The 19624-nt window shown below is 44.5% G+C and overlaps 2 protein-coding genes across 4 annotated transcripts in view; one reads left to right on the top strand and one right to left on the bottom strand.

Annotated features, from left to right (window-relative positions):
• CCNT2 (cyclin T2) overlaps positions 1 to 19624 on the top strand; it is a 52601-nt gene that overhangs the window by 18924 nt on the left and 14053 nt on the right. For 2 of the 3 annotated variants that reach the window (XM_085875579.1, XM_085875577.1), the window contains 5 exons: positions 365 to 493; positions 735 to 795; positions 1115 to 1177; positions 10352 to 10397; positions 11011 to 11174. In XM_085875579.1, the coding sequence (XP_085731705.1) occupies positions 365 to 493; positions 735 to 795; positions 1115 to 1177; positions 10352 to 10397; positions 11011 to 11174 (463 nt within the window). The remainder of the gene's footprint in view (positions 1 to 364; positions 494 to 734; positions 796 to 1114; positions 1178 to 10351; positions 10398 to 11010; positions 11175 to 19624) is intronic. The other variant, XM_085875580.1, reaches the window with a different exon arrangement.
• KANSL2 (KAT8 regulatory NSL complex subunit 2) overlaps positions 1 to 19624 on the bottom strand; it is a 98914-nt gene that overhangs the window by 70606 nt on the left and 8684 nt on the right. Inside the window, exon 2 of the transcript XR_015056593.1 lies at positions 230 to 326. The gene's annotated coding sequence lies outside the window, so the exon portion shown is untranslated. The remainder of the gene's footprint in view (positions 1 to 229; positions 327 to 19624) is intronic.

The following is a 19624-nucleotide window of genomic DNA, read 5'->3' as shown; positions in this document are numbered from 1 at the left end:
GGCACCATACATAGGCAGCAAGGATGGTTGATGAAGATGATGTCAGCTGACTCTCCAAGAAGGTGGAAGATGACCTCGGGCAAATTATCGAGTGAATAGAGCGGAATGTTTGTTGAAGTACAACTTGCTGTAACATGATGAGGATGACAAATGAAGACGCCAACCTATTTGCAAATAACTTCTTTAAAACAAAATTTTGGATGCAAAATTTTCAAAGAAAAAGGCAGACCTTTTGGAGGAAATTCTTGTACAATTCGCATTTGATGTGTGATCTTGGCTTGGTATGTGAGGAGCTGTGCATGTCTTCATGTGCAGCCTCCGTTCTTCTGCAAGCACAACATTAGCACGTTTGTTGTTTTTCCAGGTAATTGCTCCCGCTGCTCTCTTCCTGGCTGCCAAGGTGGAGGAGCAGCCGCGGAAATTGGAGCATGTTATTAAAGTGGCTCATGCTTGCCTTTATCCTCAGGACCCCCCACTAGACACAAAGAGTGATGTAAGTGGGTTCTGGGCATTGTATGTAGAGCAAGTTGTTAGGTACATACACACACACACACACAAAAATAATAATAATAACGGCCGTTTTGGCCTCAATTCCTGTGATCAAATCCAAGTTTTCGTCATACAAGAGTAAACATTTGTTTTGTTATTTGGTGAATCTGAACAATGCTTTTCTTGGGGTAACATTTCAGGTGTGTGTGTGTGCGTGTGTGTATCTGTGTGCGTGTGCATGTCAGACTTACCTTCAACAAGCCCAAGACTTGGTGATGAATGAGCACATAATGCTGCAAACATTGGGTACGTACGTACGTACGCCTTCCGGCCTGGTCCTTTGTTGCACTGTATCACATAACAGGCACTGATTCATCACTTACCAGCTCTACTCCGTGCTGTCAAGTTCATGAAGGTGCTGATATTAAAATGGTCTTCATGGTCTGATCTCATTCTGTACCACTTGCAGGATGACCTTTTGTAATGAAGATACAGTATTTTCAAGCAATTATGTTTACATTGTAATTGTCTGGTACCTTCTCAAAGTTTTCCATGAGGATTGCTTTGCGAAATGCACTTAACAAAAGCTTTCTTTTTTTTCTTTTGATTCCATTTTGTTTTGCAGGTTTTGAAATAACTATAGATCATCCCCATACTGATGTGGTGAAATGTACGCAATTGGTAAGAGGTAAGCCTCTTGGGTTATTTCCTGCACCACCGAAGGTGGAAGGAGGTTATGTTTTCACTCCTGTCTGTCTGTCTGTCTTTGTACAGGATATCTCAAAACATTTGGGATGGATTCGGATGAAATTTTGTGGACAGGTTCAAGGGTGTGTGGCGAGTACGAACTGATTTGATTTTGGTGAAGATCCGGATCAGACTACGAGAATTTTTAAAGTGATTCTTCACCATTGAGAGATGGGGCCAAAAACGATATATAGCACAACATCTCAAAAAGTTGGGGATGGATTCAGATGAAACTTGGTGGACAGGATAGGTGTGTGACGAGGACAAATTGATGAGATTTGGGTGAAGATCTGGATCAGGATAAGGGAAATATCTATATATATATATATATATATATATATATATATATATATATATATATATATATATATATATATATATATATATATATATATATATTTCAAAGTGATTCATCACAATTGAAAGATGGGGCCAAAAACGATATCTCACGTGATATTTCAAAAAGTTATGGACTGATGACAAAGCATGGTAATTGAGTTGGGCACGTGACAAGAACAAGCTAATTACATTTTGGTTCAGGTCCGGATGCAGAACTGATCTATCAGTGGGATACAAAAGGTAAACTGTTCAGCCTGGCGGAGGTACACGCTCTACTGAGTGTGTCCTTGTTGATCTGGGTGTTTTTCATCTTGCTCCCTTGTTTTGCAGTAGATTGCAAGCTTTAAATTGACATTTTTCAAACGACTGTTTAAAGTCGTTCGTGAATAGGAACCCACCCCCTCCTCGTTTCTCCATTTTGGACAGCCCCTTAACTCATCGAGGTTCCAGTTAATCCAACTATTTATTTGCAATTAGCCACTGGCTTTGACACCAATACAAATTTTTACTATGGACTCGATGCATCAAAAAGAAACGTATGTATCGAACAAAAGGTTTCGAATGGAGCACCTCGCCACCATTCGAGCATTTATTGCATCAGACGTGGCAATAAATTGCGAATTGTTGCTCCCAGCTTGCAAGCTCAATGACAGACGATGCCATTTGCATTTTTGCCTTCTCCATCCCTACCCCGTTTAAAATCCCGTCCGGGCACCGGCAACTTGCTCGTTAATTTTAACACAGCAGTGTGGATTGGAGGTGGGATGATTATACTGATACCAAATTCTGAAAATAGATTTTTTTTCCAAGCCTGTTTTGATTGTACATAGAGCAGGTATTTGTTTAGTTTCCTTTTGCAAAGTTTCGCCCAGACTATCATTCACAGCCGACAAACAGAATGTTAGTTAATGCTGGTGGATATGAAGGATTGTCTGGACATGAAGGAGCAGCTTCTTTTTAATTTTTTTTATTCCACAGCAAACTAGATTGTTTGCTTGGGTTCCCCCCCCCCTCCCAATCAATTTCCTTCAGTCCCATCTGTCAATTTAGAGTGGAGAGACAATTCTATTTTGTGAATTTCGATGAGCTGAGCTTCTGTCAAAAGCCGGTGTTTAAAGCCATGCTGTTGTGCATGTTGAATACGGGACTTTCAAAATGATTTAATCCACCCCAGAATGCTCGGTGTGCATGCGCAGAATCCGCTGGCAGCGAAGTTCTTCACGGGGGTGGCCGGCGGCATATCATGCATTCCAGATAAAGATTGTAACATAAAACGGCTCACAAAGCTTCCAACAGCAAATACTTTGAAATGGTCCAGCGAGAAAGGGGTGTGCTTCTGCACAATGAAAGATTTGTCGAACTTTCTGATCAACTCTTGCAAGCCTGTACTGCAAAAACTCCGGATGATGTGGGCCCGTGCCAGGCCCAATGGTTTGTAGACGGGCGCATTCTACCCAAACCTTCGTGCTTCTTAACACCAATGGGAGGTCATGCCTGGGGCTTGTCAATGCACAGGGTAAGTTTAAAATGATGATATTTACAATTCATAATGTTTGAGGGGAGTGGGAGGTGTATGGGCTGTGAGTGCCGCTATAAATATACGTTTTTTTTGTTTGAATCCGGGGCCATAAGAAAAAGCCCACCGTGTGTGTGCGTGCGTGCGTGCGTGCGTGCGTGCGTGCGTGCGAGTGATATATTGTTACGGGAATGTCGTCGGTTCACGAGAGGCTTGGCCTCTCTCGGACCCGCTTCCCGACCTTTGACCCTGAAGCTGGCAGGTCACGCATAACTCCAACACCCGACGGATTGTTTGGCAACCATGGACGACATCTGAGATGACCAAATCCAACAGGGTCCCCACGCCAAATCTCGCGTTACCTTACTAGTGATTTCATTATCCCAGATGGTGAACCATGCTGTCGACGCCCCACCACTGTCGATTAATTAGGCACGGCCGTAAGTGGGACGTCGGCTCGTCTCACGTAGTGAATCAGTGGGGTCCTACCTCCAATCTATTTATTACTCGCCATGTCCAACCAATGAAGGAAAGACAATCGAGCAAGTTTGGAAATGACAAATCTTGTATTAATAGGCACATATTTACAAGACATTGCAGTGTCACGTGTGAACAGTCTTACCCCTAACAATCAAAGAACCCCTTCTACAACTGGCCTTAAATGAAATACAGACAGGCACCACATTCATCCAGGGAAATTAGACAGACAAGGGGACAGAGAGAAAGAAGAAGTCAGGGCGTGTTGGTGACCCTTTCCTCACCTGTACCTGAGCACGCTTGGCCCCTATGGGTCACAACGAGGTGTTGATGCAGGCGGGAAGTGTGGTATCGTGTGATGGTTTGCTCTGAAAAGAACTGTTGGGGGGGGGGGGTCTCTTGTCATACGTTGATGCTCCACAACAGGCGATCCTTGAGGTGTATGTGCTGAAAGATGCAAGGTTATATGGTGCGTGTGCAAAAGATGTGGAAGAAGTCAGTTCTCCCGGCTTGGTCAGCACCCATTCTGCCTGCAATTTGGGGAGCGCCACATGTGGCGCCTTTTGCGTCACCAGGACGTGAGGGACGCCCATTCCATCTGATGCACGCTTTTGCTTTCTGCCAGGAGGCCCATCCCATTTGGCACTTTGCATTCCGCTCAGAGGTACTTTGCTAGGTGCTTTGCAAATTGCAAGTAGGGCTCATCCAGCTTGGCGCTTTCTCGTCTCACCTGACACTCCGGAAGCACAGTCAACCCGGCCAGGTCTCCCCACCTCCGGGCGCGAACTCCCTCAGGATTAGTCTCGTTCTGCTCCGGACTCGGACTGCTCCAGATCTGCACGCAAACTGGTGTGCGAGCACCCTTACAACCACTCCGTCTTGGGTTTTTTTATTGTCCCCTGCATGATATTTCCAATCACGTCAGCTTTTGGCAACCGACCCAATTGGCTGAGGCGCACTGCAGTCCAATGGTTGGGATTGGTTACTGTGTTTCAGGAAGTGCCTCTTTTGATCCAATTTGACTGGGATGCCGGAACGTCGCAGAACCACGACCATCACAATGCTAAAGTGGTGATTATTCGGTCGGAATACTCATGAGGTGACATCGTTTGAGAATGTGTTTGAGAATGAAGCATGAGAACACGGGTTTGAGTCCGGGTGTCAGAAAATGAGGATTTGGAAACAAGGTTTGAATACAGTTGGAAAATTAAGGTTTGGGAATGAGGTTTGAAGGAAAATTAAGGTTTGTGAATGAAGAAACGAACAATGGGGAATGTTCGATCCACAATCACAACACATCTCCCTCCCTTTCTCCTGATACAAGGGGATGGGTAACTAAACTAAATGATAACGGGAAGGAGGGAAGGGGTGGGGTGGGTGTCCGGAGGGAAGGGGTGGGGTGGGGTGGGTGTCCGAAGGGAAGGGGTGGGGTTGGAGTACGGAGGGAGGGGAAGGGGAGGTATGAGGGAGGGGAAGAGATGGGAGGAGGGACCTGGTGTTGCCGGGCAACGTTGGGCACCCCTGCTTGTACTGATATATATATATATATATATATATATATATATATATATATATATATATATATATATATATATATATATATATATATTGTAGATTTTCGCCACTCCGGCGTGCGGACGACCGCCTTTAGCTCAATTGCAGCCGCGCGTGCCCACCGAGCGTGGCAATCTAGTCGCAGCTTCCGGATCAACGCCGAAACCCAGCTACGGGTGTTTTTAACACACCATAAACCAGCCAACTCTTCTGTCCAAGCGCTACAGGGTCGATCGCCGAATTGTCGATGTACCTAATTATTCACGCGGACAGACATGCTGGGAGTTTATACCTCGACGGAGCCTGCATGGAAACGAGCCGCTTAAGCAGCTCGTTCCGTTTGCGATTGCCGAGCGGTTTTATATCGCCAAGCCCCGTCGGACCAGATGTACGTTTTATCGGCTTATCAGCCAGCTAATATCAAGAAACGCAATTATGGCAGTCAATGGAGGAAGGGACGCAACGAGCAGGTGACATTCAAAAATGGGGACATTTATTTCAACACAGGCATGCAAGCAATGCAATGAATGGGGGGAAATGGGGAAAAAGACACGAGCAAAAACCTACAGCCGATGTCTATTATGTAATGTGCATGTACTTAATCAGTTTGTTACTTATGGACAAGGCGCCACAGACTTTCATGCAAAACCAAAGAAAGAAAGGAAGAACCGGGCTCGTGAGCCTTTATAATTTGCTCGGAGCCGGGATGACCGAAGGGGCTCCGAGAGACCGAGTGGGCTACCTGCCACCCTCTTGGTGACTCGCTGGGTCCTGGTTCGGCGACCCTCGGTGTCTCTGCCCGCACTCCAACCTCCGAACTCTCCAACTCTCTTCCCGACTTCACCACACCAGTGCAGCGCGAACTCGAACGCTCTCTCCAAGCGTTCTTTTCCAAGCGCTCTTCCCGACTCCACCACACCAGCGCCTCTCTCCAGCTCCTTTCTCCAGCTCCTTTCTCCAGCTCCTTTCTCCAGCTCCTTTCTCCAGCTCCTCTTTCCAGCTCCTCTTTCCAGCTCCTCTCTCCAACTCCCACTCGTTCTCCCACTCGTTCTCCCACTCGTTCTCCCACTCGTTCTCCCACTCGTTCTCCCACTCGTTCTCCCACTCGTTCTCCCACTCGTTCTCCAACTCGTTCTCCAACTCGTTCTCCAACTCGTTCTCCAACTCGTTCTCCAACTCGTTCTCCAACGTCGACGACTCGGTGTCTCTTCAACCGCTCAACTGCTTTGTCGGCGAGTGAACGCGGCCCTTAAGAGCCCCCGGGGCTTCGCTTCTTCACCATCGACCCTTCACCCCTGGCTGGCTCCGCCCCTTTCGCCGTTTTGATCCGATCTTTCCGTCAAATGCGGCCGTGTTAGGAATCGCCATCTTCACGTGGACGTGTTTGGAATCACCGGCTTCACGTGGTTGTGGTGAAGATGGTGAGGAGATGATGGCGGTTGTGGAGAAGATGGTGAGGAGATGATGGCGGTTTGTGGAGAAGATGGTGAGCAGATGATGGCGGTTTGTGGAGAAGCGGGTGAGGAAATGTTTGTTTAAACTAAAAGACCGAAAAGAATAACACCACCTCAAAGGTTCACAGCCCGTTATACATCGGTGGGGAAATCTAACCTGGAACACACACTTGCCGAAATAACTGACCTCTGGGGAACCTGAATGGTGTTCTGTGAATTTCCACAACTGTAACTATATATGTATACATATATATATATATATATATATATATATATATATATATATATATATATATATATATATATATACCAAGTCGAAAACACCAGGGGGTTGACTCAGCCTGCCATCCTTCCGAGGTCTGCGAAATGAGCACCAGTTGTACTGGGCCCGGTGTATGCCCGGTCAGAATAGGTGTACCATATCCCTGTGTGTCGTAAGAGGCGACCAGGGTTGCGTCAGGAAGGGCATCCGGCATAAAAACCTATGCTAAATCATTATGCGGACAACAAAACGAATTTCCATACCGGATCGGTCGAGGCCTGGGTTACCAACGACCGCCACCGGTACCGGTGGTCAGCAGGGTACCAGTGGAAATTGTGCTACTGCTGGGCGAAGGAGGAGAAGGAGACGGGGAAGGCGAGTCCAGAGGCAGTGGGAGAGGGGGAAGGGTAGAAGTGTGGAGGTGAGAGTTGGAACTCTGAATGTTGGGACGATGACTGGCAAAGGGCGAGAGTTGGCTGATATGATGGAGAGAAGAAAGGTGGACATACTGTGTGTACAAGAGACCAAGTGGATGGGGAGTAAGGCTAGGAGCATTGGAGTTGGTTTCAAACTGTTCTACCATGGTGTGGATGGGAGGAGAAATGGTGTCAGGGTAATCCTGAATGAAGATTATGTCAAGAGGGTATTGGAGGTGAGGAGAGTGTCTGACCGAGTGATGAGTGTGAAGTTGGAAATTGAAGGGGTGATGATGAATGTCATCAGTGCATATGCCCCACATATGGGGTGTGAGATGGAGTATAAAGAAGATTTCTGGAGTGAGTTAGATGAAGTGGCGGAGAGTGTATCCAAGGATGAAAGAGTGGTGATTGGAGCAGATTTCAATGGACATGTTGGGGAAGGGAATAAAGAGGTTGAGGAGGTGATGGGGAGGTACGGTCTCAACAAGAGAAATGTGGAAGGGCAAATGGTGGTAGAGTTTGCAAAAAGAATGGAAATGGCAGTGGTAAATACGTATTTCAAGAAGAAGGAGGAACACAGGGTGACATACAAGAGTGGAGGAAAGTGCACACAGGTAGATTACATCTTGAGCAGGAGATGCAACCTGAAAGAGATTAGTGACTGTAAGGTTGTGGCAGGGGAGAGTGTAGCTCGACAGCATCGATTGGTGGTCTGTAGGATGACTTTAGAGGTGAGGTTGAGGAAGAGAGTGAGGGCTGAACCAAGGACCAGATGGTGGAAGCTGAAGGAGGAAGACTGTTGCGTGAAATTTAGGGAGGAGGTGAGACAGGCGTTGGATGGTGGTAAAGATGGGTGGGATGATTGGGCAACGACAGCAGAAGTTGTAATGGAGATAGCGAGGAAGGGACTTGGTGTGACATCTGGACAGAGGAAGGAAGATAAGGAGACTTGGTGGTGGAATGAGGAAGTACAGGAAAGTATAAGGAAGAAGGGGTTGGTGAAAAAGAAGTAGGATAGTCAGAGAGATGAAGAAAGTAGGCAGGAGTACAAGGAGTGGCAGCGAAAGGCAAAAAGAGAGGTGGCAAAGGCCAAGGAAAAGGCATATGACGAGCTGTATGAGAAGTTGGATGCAACAGAAGGGGAAAAGGATTTATACCGATTGGCAAGGCAGAGGGACCGAGCTGGGAAGGATGTGCTGCAGGTTAGGGTAATAAAGGACGCAAATGGGAATGTGCTGACGAGCGAGGAGAGTGTGTTGAGAAGGTGGATGGAGTACTTTGAGGAGCTGATGAATGAAGAAAATGAGAGAGAGAAGGTTGGAAGAGGTGGAGATAGTGAATCTGGAAGTGGGGTGGATCAGTAAGGATGAAGTGAGGACTGCTATGAAGAAGATGAAAAGTGGAAAGGCGGTTGGCCCAGATGGTATACCAGTGGAGGCATGGAAGTGCTTAGGAGAGATGGCAGTGGTATGGGGTTGTTAACCAGATTGTTTAATAAAGTCTTGGAAAGTGAGAGGATGCCGGAGGAGTGGAGATTAAGTGTACTGGTTCCGATTTTCAAGAATAAGGGTGATGTGCAGAGCTGTGAAATTACAGAGGGATAAAGTTGTTAAGCCACACCATGAAGTTGTGGGAAAGAGTAGTGGAAGCTAGGTTGAGAGGAGAGGTGATGATCTGTGAGCAGCAATATGGGTTTATGCCAGGAAAGAGCACCACTGATGCGATGTTTGCTTTGAGAATGTTGATGGAGAAGTATAGGGAATGCCAGAAGGAGTTACATTGTGTGTTTGTGGATTTAGAGAAAGCTTATGATAGGGTGCCAAGAGAGGAGTTGTGGTATTGTCTGAGGAAGTCGGGAGTGGTGGAGAAGTATGTGAGGATCGTGCAGGATATGTATGAGGACAGTGTGACAGCGGTGAGGTGTGCGGTAGGAATGACGGACCGGTTTAAGGTTAAAGTGGGATTGCGACCTCGTAAGAGGCGACCAGGGTTGCGTCAGGAAGGGCATCCGGCGTAAAACCTGTGCCAAATCAGTATGCGGATCATAACGGATGATCTGCTGTGGCAACCCCTAACGGGAGCAGCCGAAAGAAGAACAGCAACATATATGTGTGTATGGACATGATATCGAATGCTTTTTCATCATAACTATGAATCATTGTGTACAGAGACATGACAGAAGTATATATATCTCCACCACCGCTGCAAGCTTTTACTAACAGGAAATGGTACGAATTCGACACCTCTCATACATGGATATTTGTCATATTTCCACGAGTCCGATTTGCTCTCAGGAACAGAACAATTATGGTTAACCATTTTGAAACTGTCACTCTTTCATCTAAATGCTGAAAGTTATGTTTAAAAGACGATTTGAATTCCAGATTTCATGCTTAAAACTTGGAGGGAAACCAAAGGACATAACTGAAAGTCTGGATACCATGACAGCTGTTATATCTGTCCACTCTATGGGTTGTTGGTGAGCTGTATCTGTTGCCATGATTGGTCACCCGCAATGCTGTTCCTCTCGCAGGTCTGTTTGTCCGGTGTCAGTCTTTTAGTACACCAAGCCCATCGGCGGACAGTACTTGTATCGATGCGTTCATCGCCATGTACAGCTTTCATTTGGCGACAAATGTCGATAGGAGACACGTTCTCTGCTATTAGATATTCAATAACCGCATGCTACTCTATCAGCATATTACTGACAACGCATCTTGACCGACATATTACTGAGACTTGTGTCTGAATCACAAAACTTCACACCCAGTGGCAGGAAGAACGAATGTGTGGGCTTGCGCTTTGTTTATTGCAATATTCTTACCTGTGATGGAGAAAAAGAACAGGAGGCATTACTTTTCAACGTGTTCTCACAATTGACAGTCTCCTTTGTCAATTATGAATGACAGTGGTGGATGATGCTCAAGGGCTTTCGGTGTCAAATTGCTTTGCTTCTAAGTCGTACATTTTGCCTTCACACATCGCCTTCTTTACAATTACAAACTTAAGTTCGGTGTCTGGGGTGAAAACTTTATGTATATTTTGTACAGTATGAGTAATTGCTTTCTTTTCTTTTCTGTTTTTTTTTTTCCAGCAAGTAAAGATTTGGCCCAGACTTCATATTTCATGGCGACCAACAGGTGGATACGCACACCTTATGTTGCACTGTTACAGCACACGAAGCTTCCCCTATTGCAGGACCTCCGTCCATGTGCCATGCCTTGTCTCACTCTAGGGTCGGCTTGCTTTTGCCGTTTGGCGCAGCCACCCTATTGCAGTGCGGTGTATTGTACCAGGGCTTTCACTGGCACTTGGGTGGGGGTTTGCACTGGAGAAGTGTTGTGTTGCTCTGTCTATGGTTGCGTTATTGGTGTATACTGGTAGCCTTGGCTTACTTGCTGAGCTTTAGGCTAAGCTATGAGTCTGGAATGTTTGGGTAAGTTTGAGTGATACTTTATTTTTTATTTTTTTTTTGTCATTTATTCAATATCGTTTTTGAACAAAATGTGAAATGCTTTGCACAGTACTGCATTTTGTTTGCATGTGTATTTCCCCCTTTACTCCTTCCCTCCTCTCCCCTTTTTGGTGGTTTTGTATTGTATTATTATGGACGTCCATGTTAAAAAATGCCACCGTTTGATGGATCTGCTCGGTGCATGCCTTTTAAACATATTTTTTTCTCTTTTTCTTTCTCCCATCCAAATATATATGAAACGAACTCTTGGATACGTTTTAACTGTGCTGAAATTCCAGCCTCCATTTGACCACATTCTGCCTCCAATACAAGCCGACAGTGGTAGCATGTGTCTGCATTCATCTGGCATGCAAATGGTCTAACTGGGAAATTCCGGTGTCCAGCGATGGCAAGCATTGGTGGGAGTATGTGGACAATTCTGTCACGATGGAACTCTTGGATGGTAAGATACTTTTTGGAACTTGTCATTGAATTGCCTTTCATCGTGATTACCAATGCTAACCTATCATGCAATGACAATACATTGGCAATGGGTTCAAGTAATCTCTTTCTTATGAAACGTATGAATGAATGAATGAATGAATGAATGAATAAATAAGCATTGCACAACGTTATGAAGCTGTGTGCATAGAATTGCATGTAATCCAGCTCTCCGTTGCATTTCCCATGGTTTCATCATTATTGCATCTGCACAAGATCATACACCCACCAAAATGACAATGCGAACAATAATAATATTATGTATGCATAACATGCATCTCCTATAAATGGATGAGGTGTGTGTGTGTGTGTGTGTGTGTGTGTGTGTGTGTGTGTGTGTGTGTGTGTGTGTGTACTGGAGCTCTCTAATGTGGAATGTGACACACTGAAATGATCGTCGTGATCTCCCGAGTTGATTAGGCTAATTAACTACAAAGAACCTGCAAGAATTCCCGCGTTTTTAACGCACACCGTGTTAAGGTGCATAGTGCAGCTTAATAGGTCCTTCCCAAGAATGGCATTCTAATTACAAAATAATAAACAAAAATAATGATTACATTGTAACAAAGCACATTATTGAACACTTATGATATTAACAACAAAAGTCATGTCATTTGGCAATAGTAATAATAAGCGTTTCATCCTCGCCCTGGTCCAAAAATATCTGGGCCCGGTTGCTCAAAGCATTGTTAAATTTAATAATCGATTAGGCTTAATCGATCATTAAATTCCTTAATGATAGATTAGCAAATGACAGGATTTAAGTGTTGCTCAAAGGTTAAGAGGGATATAATCGATCGTTAAAGTTAATGATAGCTTTGAGCAACAGCATTAAACCTATCGTTAATTTAATGATAGGTTTAATCGATCGTTAGGCTAATGATAGGTGAAAAGGCTAGCCAATGCTCAAGTAGTGCAGCAGGTGGATATGAGTCAAGGCCGTGAAGATCAATGGAAATTTGGGCCAATGGACCCACTCGTACCGTAAATCAGGTCAGGTCAGGTATAAATCTACACTAATAAAAGTGTGTGTGTGTGTGTGCGTGCATGAGTGCGTGTACGCGCTCCTTCATAACTCCAAAACCATAAAACCTAGCAGCCTGAAACTTTGCATGCAAACAAAGAAAACCCCAAGGAAGTGCAAGGGTGAAAAGTGTGTGTGTGTGTGTGTGTGTGTGTGTGTGTGTGTGTGTGTGTGTGTGTGTGTGTGTGTGTGTGTGTGTGTGTGTGTGTGTGTGTGTGTGTGTGTGTGTGTGTGTGTGTGTGTGTGTGTGTGTGTCACCCCTTTTGCAGATAATTAACGGAATTATTTAATGTTATCTGTCATCGGGTGATCTTTGGCCACCTCGCTCTCTGGGTCGTAAGGCGTTTCCTGGGTAGCTTCGCTGGGGGTCTGAAGCCGCCATATTTTTTGGCCTGCTTAACCCATGCCTTGACTGGAAACAGGCTGCAATGATTTCTTAACGATAAAGATTTTTTTCCACTTTCCTCACTCATATCGAATGCTTGTTCATCATAACTATGAATCATTGTGTACAGAGACATGACAGAAGTAAATAGACACCTTAAATTTATTCATTTTATCTGTATAAAGCAAGTTTTACGAAGCGAGTTTTTATATTCAACTATTTCTTTGCAGAAACGAGTTCCTGGGTCGTGTATGACAATTAACTTTGCCTCGAACCCAGGAAGCACACAACTTTTACGATTTTCAAAGAGGACGAATTGTTGGCCATTTGGAAGGTGGAATCAGCCAGCATCAGGGAGTTCAGAACGTTGGCATTCCGCTTTCTACAGTCAATCGGGTGATTGTGCAATTCACCAGCGAAGGCGAGGAATCCACAGCTTCCCGTTCTGGTCGATCTGGGCCTTCAGAAAGGTGTCTTCGAGCTGTCAAGTGGTCCATTGAAAAAAACCCCCGTTGCAAGGCAGCAGATGTTGCAGAGGAGGTCCAAGTTAGCTCAAGAACTGTCATGCAGTACCTTCATCAACTGGGCTACTATGGGAGAGCAGCTCAGAGAAAACCTCTTCTTCGACCAGCCAACATTCAAAGGAGAAAGAAGTGTGCTGATGAGATGGCCACCAGACCCTTGTCGTTTTGGTAAACTGTCATTTTTTTCAGATGAGTCCCAATTTGCTCAATTTTCTGAGAGTGGATGTGTTTGGGTCTGGAGACTTCCCAGTCAAGAGTTATCTTTGAACTGATTGCAGCCAACTATCAAACACAGTGGTTTTTCAGTGATGGTGTGGGGAGCAATCTGGAGTGCTGGTTGGTCAGAGCTTGTGGAGTGTGCTGGCAACATCAAGACTGCGATACACATTTCTACCTTTGAGGATGGACGTCTCCCCATCCTCTCCACTGGTCAGAAAATAAAAAATAACACTGTTCATGGAAGATGGAGCTCCGTGCCACACTCCAAAAATGACCAAAGAATGGCAGGACAGAAATGGGATCAAGCGACTTCCATGGCCAAGTCGGTCTCCTGACATGAATCCCATGGAACACCTCCGGGCTATGTTGGATCGAGCTGTGCGGAAAAATTTCAGAAAACCAACATGGACAGAATTGCTCAACCTTTTGTGTGAAGTCTGGGCAGAAATCCCACAAGAAAAAATTTCAGAACTCAGTTCTTTGCCTGAAAGAGTAAAAGCGTTGAAATCTGCAAACGGCAAGTCTACCAAATACTCGTGTATGTATTAAAATGGATCAAATGTTCTTATAACGTTAAATAAATAAATTCTTTTAAAATCATGGTGTCTATTTACTTCTCATGTCTCTGTACATCGCTTTTGAAAGAATGAAAGTTTTCAAATTAAGAGCTTGGAGCGATTTCATGCATTATATATGATTTTCGATGATCTACTCTCATGGACTAATTAAAGTACATCATCAAAATATTCTTTTGATTTTTAGGATCGGATATCGTCCGGACTAAATAAGTGTCGAAATTTGTTGTGAAATGTCTGATAAGTTAAAGAAATAACGAGTCTTATAACTCAGCCGATATACCTATTTACTTTAAGCAAGCAAGGCTATGTTCCCTCCTTCTCCATAATATATACACGAGAAAATGTGAAATTTCCAAGGCATCAAACTTATCTTTTTCTACTGTTTGGAGAATTATGTTGATTGAACAAAAAAAATTGAGGAATGTAACAAAATTAACCAGCTTCATTGAGCTAATGACGTAATGCATTCACTGCTCGACCTCACGCCCTGTCCCCCGAGGGACTGCCAATCCATAGCGTCTGCCAGATCCGTGTGTCTATTTTCGGAGGTTTCACGAGGTGCTCTACAGGGAATCGAAGCAAATCTGGTATAAATAAATGAATAAATAAAACGGACGTTTTAAAATAAAGTTATAACGTTTACACAGACCTCAAACTGATGCACCACGTGACGCGCACAGACGAGCAGGCAAGATGGCGCATTTTCTGCAATGTTTATTTCACGGGCGATTGAACTTTGCGATGTCTCCAGGGTTCTTCTACATTAAGCTGCAACTCTTTTGTGGATGAAGTCATTTTATTTCATTAATTCACACAGCTACGAATCGCTGGGTACATTGCAATGCTTATAAATACCCGGAGACGTCAGGGTTCGTGCCTTGACATTTCGGGTTCCTCCAGGAGCTGTATGTTTAATGTGTTGCTAATCATGTGCCAAATGAGCCGTTTATCAACTGTTTCGTTGGAGTGCTTGCCTGAGTGCTTAAGCCACTTGGCGAGCACTCTTCAAGCTGCTTGGTTGTTCGTTTTGGTAAAAGTTCCCGTGCTCTCAATGGAACATCGATTAGACAGACGTACGTTTCCGCCTGTGTTGGGCCGTGCGGTGCCGTGCGGGTGGTGCCTCGGGAGGTGTCTCATCCGCTGAAAATGTGCAATTTTATTTTTACAGGACATTGTTTTGTTTAACTTTTTGTGTGATATTTTAATATAATCCACCCCTCACTTCGACATGGATGCAAATATAAAAACAATAAGGTCCATCCGACCAGGTGTTTATCATCATCTTGCTGTGAAGGCAGAGGACAGAGATCGACATTTTGTGTTCTGGGCCTTGATATATTTTTCAATTGAATTTTGTTAATTTTCCACTTAAATTCCTTTTTCAAAGAACGATGTTTAAAGGGAAATCTTTGTGGTTGTCGTTTTTATGTATTTTATGCATGTGTACGTATATAAACTGGATTACCAGAACGGTGTGTGTGTGTGTGTGTGTGTGTGTGTGTGTGTGTGTGTGTGTGTGTGTGTGTGTGTGTGTGTGTGTGTGTGTGTGTGTGTGTGTGTCTGTGTGTGTGTGTGTGCGTGCGTGTGCGTGCGTGTGCGTGTGCGTGTGCGTGTGCGCGTGCGCGACGTTGATTGATATCTACATATGCGGGTTTCATTATGTGAAATGGAGTCGTCCCAGGGTGGGCTCAAAGTATCCCATTCATTTCGGTAAGGGGTCACGATTCACAGACCAAGCTGTGCATATGTGGGTTTCAGAAGGTGGAATGGATCTCTCCCAGGTTTCTAAGTATCCACCGTCGTGTGTGTGTGTGTGTGTGTGTGTGTGTGTGTGTGTGTGTGTGTGTGTGTGTGTGTGTGTGTGTGTGTGTGCGCGTGTGTGTGTGTGTGTGCGTGCGCGTGTGCGCGCGTGTGCGTGTGTGTGTGTGTGTGTGTGTGCGTGCGTGTGCGTGTGCGTGTGCGTCTGCGCGTGTGTGCGTGTGTGTGTGTGTGTGTGTGTGTGTGTGTGTGTGTGTGTGTGTGTGTGTGTGTGTGTGTGTGTGTGTGTGTGTGTGTGTGTGTGTGTGTGTGCGTCTACATATGTGGGTTTCAGAATGTGGAATGGAGTCCTCTGAGGGTGAGCTCAAAGTATCTACCTTCATTTTGGTAAGGGGTCACGATTCTTGGACCAAGCTGTGAATTTTGCTGTTCTCAAAGTTTTGTGCCGAGGGCTCTCTTCAGGATCGATGGCTTCCAACTGTAGTTTGTTTGTGGTGATATTCCCAGGGATGGTTTTTAATATCTCTGTGAGGTTCTTCGTCATCACTGGTAAAACTTTGGCATTCTTCAGCTTCCAGGATCTTTTCACTTCATTCTTGAGGTCTTGGTATTTGGTCATTTTCTTGATTTCTGCATCATTAGTCCAAAATCACCGGTATCAACACCTCAATTAGCAATGCCTTCTTCTGTTTTGTTTTTTTTTTTGTCCCCAAGTATGATATCTGGTCACAATGCTTTGTTTTCGATGTTCACACCTGATAGGATCATTAGGTTGTACGTGAGTGATACTTCATTGTTTTCAGTGATTGCATTTGGTTCATTTCCCCACAAATTTTCTGGAACTGGAATATAAAAGTTTTTGCAGATGTGCTAGCGGATTACTTTACAATCTCTGTTGTGTTGTCGTGTGTACAGCTGTTCTGACTTATTTAAAAAAAATTTTTTTCGTGTTCGGTCATTAAGCGTCATCTCATTATCTTTGATAACCCCATCTCCACCCCTCACCTGTCTTTTTTTTCCCTCCCCCCCACCCTTCTCTCTCAGTCCCCTCCTCCCTCCCCCTCCTAGTAAATTGCACCACTCTCCTCCCACACCTTTGTCGGTGTGTGTGTCTCTCACACACCCTCCTTTCCGCAGTGAATAGCAACGTTTGGTGAGGTGTCGCTCTCCTCACCTCCCTCCCTGGCTCCCCATTCTTCATCCTCTCTGCCTCCCCTTCCCCCTCTCACCCTACACCTGCCCCCTCCCTTTCTCCCCCCCCTTATTGTCCCCATCAGGGAAGCGACGGGTTGTATTTGCTCGTGTATAATAAATCCCTTGGCATAAATATAGGAATCTGTTTTCCCTTTTGGACCTCATGCATAATAATCACGTCACCTTCTCTTTGTTCCTTGTGTAATATATGTGCACTGTTGGACCCCGCGTATTCGCGGGTCATAAAGTGTGGCGTGCTTCGGCATTTGCGTATTCGTGTTTTTTTTTGGGTTTTTAAAATGCACTTCTGGACTATTGGTTTAAGGGGTTCCCATCACTGCTGATATATCAATTCAGCCTGGGAATTGTTCCACAGAAAAGGGAATTCTTCCTTCACCTTCGGTTGCGGAGGTAATAAAAACAAGGCCCCAACATTCGCCGTGGACCCCGACATTCGCGGCATTTTTCAGGACCGTATCCCCGCGAATGTTGGGGTCCGACTATTGTATGTATTGCTGGTTAAATGCTGTTTGTCAGTCTCACCCTGAAACATGGAAACGCGCTTCAGGGAGAAAAAAAATTAACTCAAAGTTGCTTCAAATGGCTCCAAACCTCCTGGAATTTTTTTTTCCAATCGTACAAAAATATTGTAACCCAGGCGGTGTATAGGAAACAGACCGTTGCCTCGATCACTCCTGAAAATCTTTTTTCCTATTCAGAAATATACTGTATAATCTTGCATTTTTGAGCTCTTTCAACCAGTGCAAGAATAAGACTTCCTTTTTCCCCTTGTTTTATACGGTCGTATTTCCCCCGAAGTTTCTGCTCGTTTTTAAGCTCGATTAATTTCATTCCAATAATTACCCCGTGCACACGAAGCGAAAGAGGGGTTAAACAAGTGGTTCACTGTCTGTCTGTATGTCTGTCTACAAACGTCAGTTTATGATTGAGGAACAACTTGATTTCATTTGAATGTTATATTTTGAACATGAATTGGAAAATAAACCTGCAGTTTAGTGGTATTTTTAACCTCCTCCATCAAAGATGGATGGAGGTTACTGTTTTCACCCCTTTCTGTTTGTTTGTTTGTTTGTGAACAGTATTACGGAAAAACTCCTTGACGGATTTCGACGAAACTTGGTGGGGGGGTTAGGTCTGGTCCAAGGATCATGCCATTAGATTTTGGACTTGGTCCAAAAACCAATATGGCCACTATGGCAGCCAATTTGAAAAAATATTTGAATTTTTTTTTTTGCATTTCTACATGTTTTAAGTGATTTCCAACCCCCCCCCCCCACCCCCAAAAAAAAATTTAGAGAAAAAAAAATTTTTGTAACTTTTTTTTTTTCAACAAAATTTCAATTTCTTTTTTTTGCATTTCTACATGTTATAAGTGATTTCCAACAAAAAAAAAACATGCCAAAATTATAATTGCGGTTGATTTTGGAACTTCAGGTGGATATACCCATGTTAAATCAATTTCTGTCTCAAGGAATCGAGTTATGACGAATGAATTGAGTATGTAAAAGGGAAAGTTGCAAACCATAACTCTGTGAGCACTGTTGACGTCAAATTGAATGAATAGGATATCAGGTTCACTTGAGTGACCGAGCAGTATTGGCGGCGGAGGTTTTGCACTCCACCGAGTGCTCCTCCTCAAGTTGGCTCTGAATTTGTCCCGATCGTGCATGCGCAGAGGGGAGTGAAGTAATTTTTTTTTAAACTCTGCCTGTCTGGTAGTCAAACAAAATTGAAAATCATTCCAAACAGGAAACTTAGTATCTAGTGACACCACAAAGGACACAAACAACGGGCACACATAACTAATTTAACGTGTTAAATAAGGTGGCGTAAAAAGACTTTGCATCAACGACGGTAAACTTGCCAGATTTGTTTTTTTATTTCGACCTTTAAAAAATCTTTATTTTATTTCAATTTAAATATACGAGGTGTGTTCAAAAAGTATCCAACCTTAATTTTTCGTGCGTAAACAAATGAAGCTTGGGAGGCGTGGTTTGGTGCACGTATGTAGGCGATCCTAATCTGTATGCGTAAATATTTTCCCGCCTGCAGAAGCTGTCAGTCGCCGACAGACCGCCGATGAGTGAGGAAGTGTAAGTGAGTGCCGTCGGATTTTCGTTTTTGACAAAATGACGGAAAAACTTGAACGCTACTGCATCAAATTTTGTGTAAAGCTAGGCAATTCCCAAGTGGAAACGATCCGCAAGATTCAACAGGCCTTTGGGAATGAAGCAATGGGCACCACACAGATAAAAAGAGTGGTACAACCGCTTCAAAGATGGTCACGCATCAGTGGAAAGTGAAGCACGTTCTGGTAGGCCCTCAACATCCTGAAATGAGATCGTCATTGACCAAGTGAGGACCCTGCTGATGCAGGATTGTCGAATCACGATCAGAAAACTTGCAGACGAGGTGGGCGTCAGCAATGGATCCGTTCATTCCATTGTGACTGAGGATTTGGGCTAAAGGAGAATCTCAGCGAAGTTCGTGCCAAAGCTGCTAACGATCGAGCAGAAGCAACTCCGTTTGGAGATAGCACAGGACATGCTGGAGACTGGGAACAGCGATCCCAACTTCTTCAACACAGTGATCACTGGCGATGAGACCACAGTGATCCGTCATTTTGTCAAAAACGAAAATCCGACGGCGCTCACTTACACTTCCTCACTCATCGGCGGTCTGTCGGCGACTGACAGCTTCTGCAGGCGG

The sequence above is a fragment of the Eptatretus burgeri genome, chromosome 3 (genome assembly GCF_056783735.1).
Source record: "Eptatretus burgeri isolate ZD-2024b chromosome 3, Ebu_testis_v1, whole genome shotgun sequence".
NCBI lineage: Eukaryota > Metazoa > Chordata > Myxini > Myxiniformes > Myxinidae > Eptatretus > Eptatretus burgeri.
Note: the sequence above shows the minus strand (reverse complement) of the source record. Positions and strands in the feature narration are given on the sequence as shown.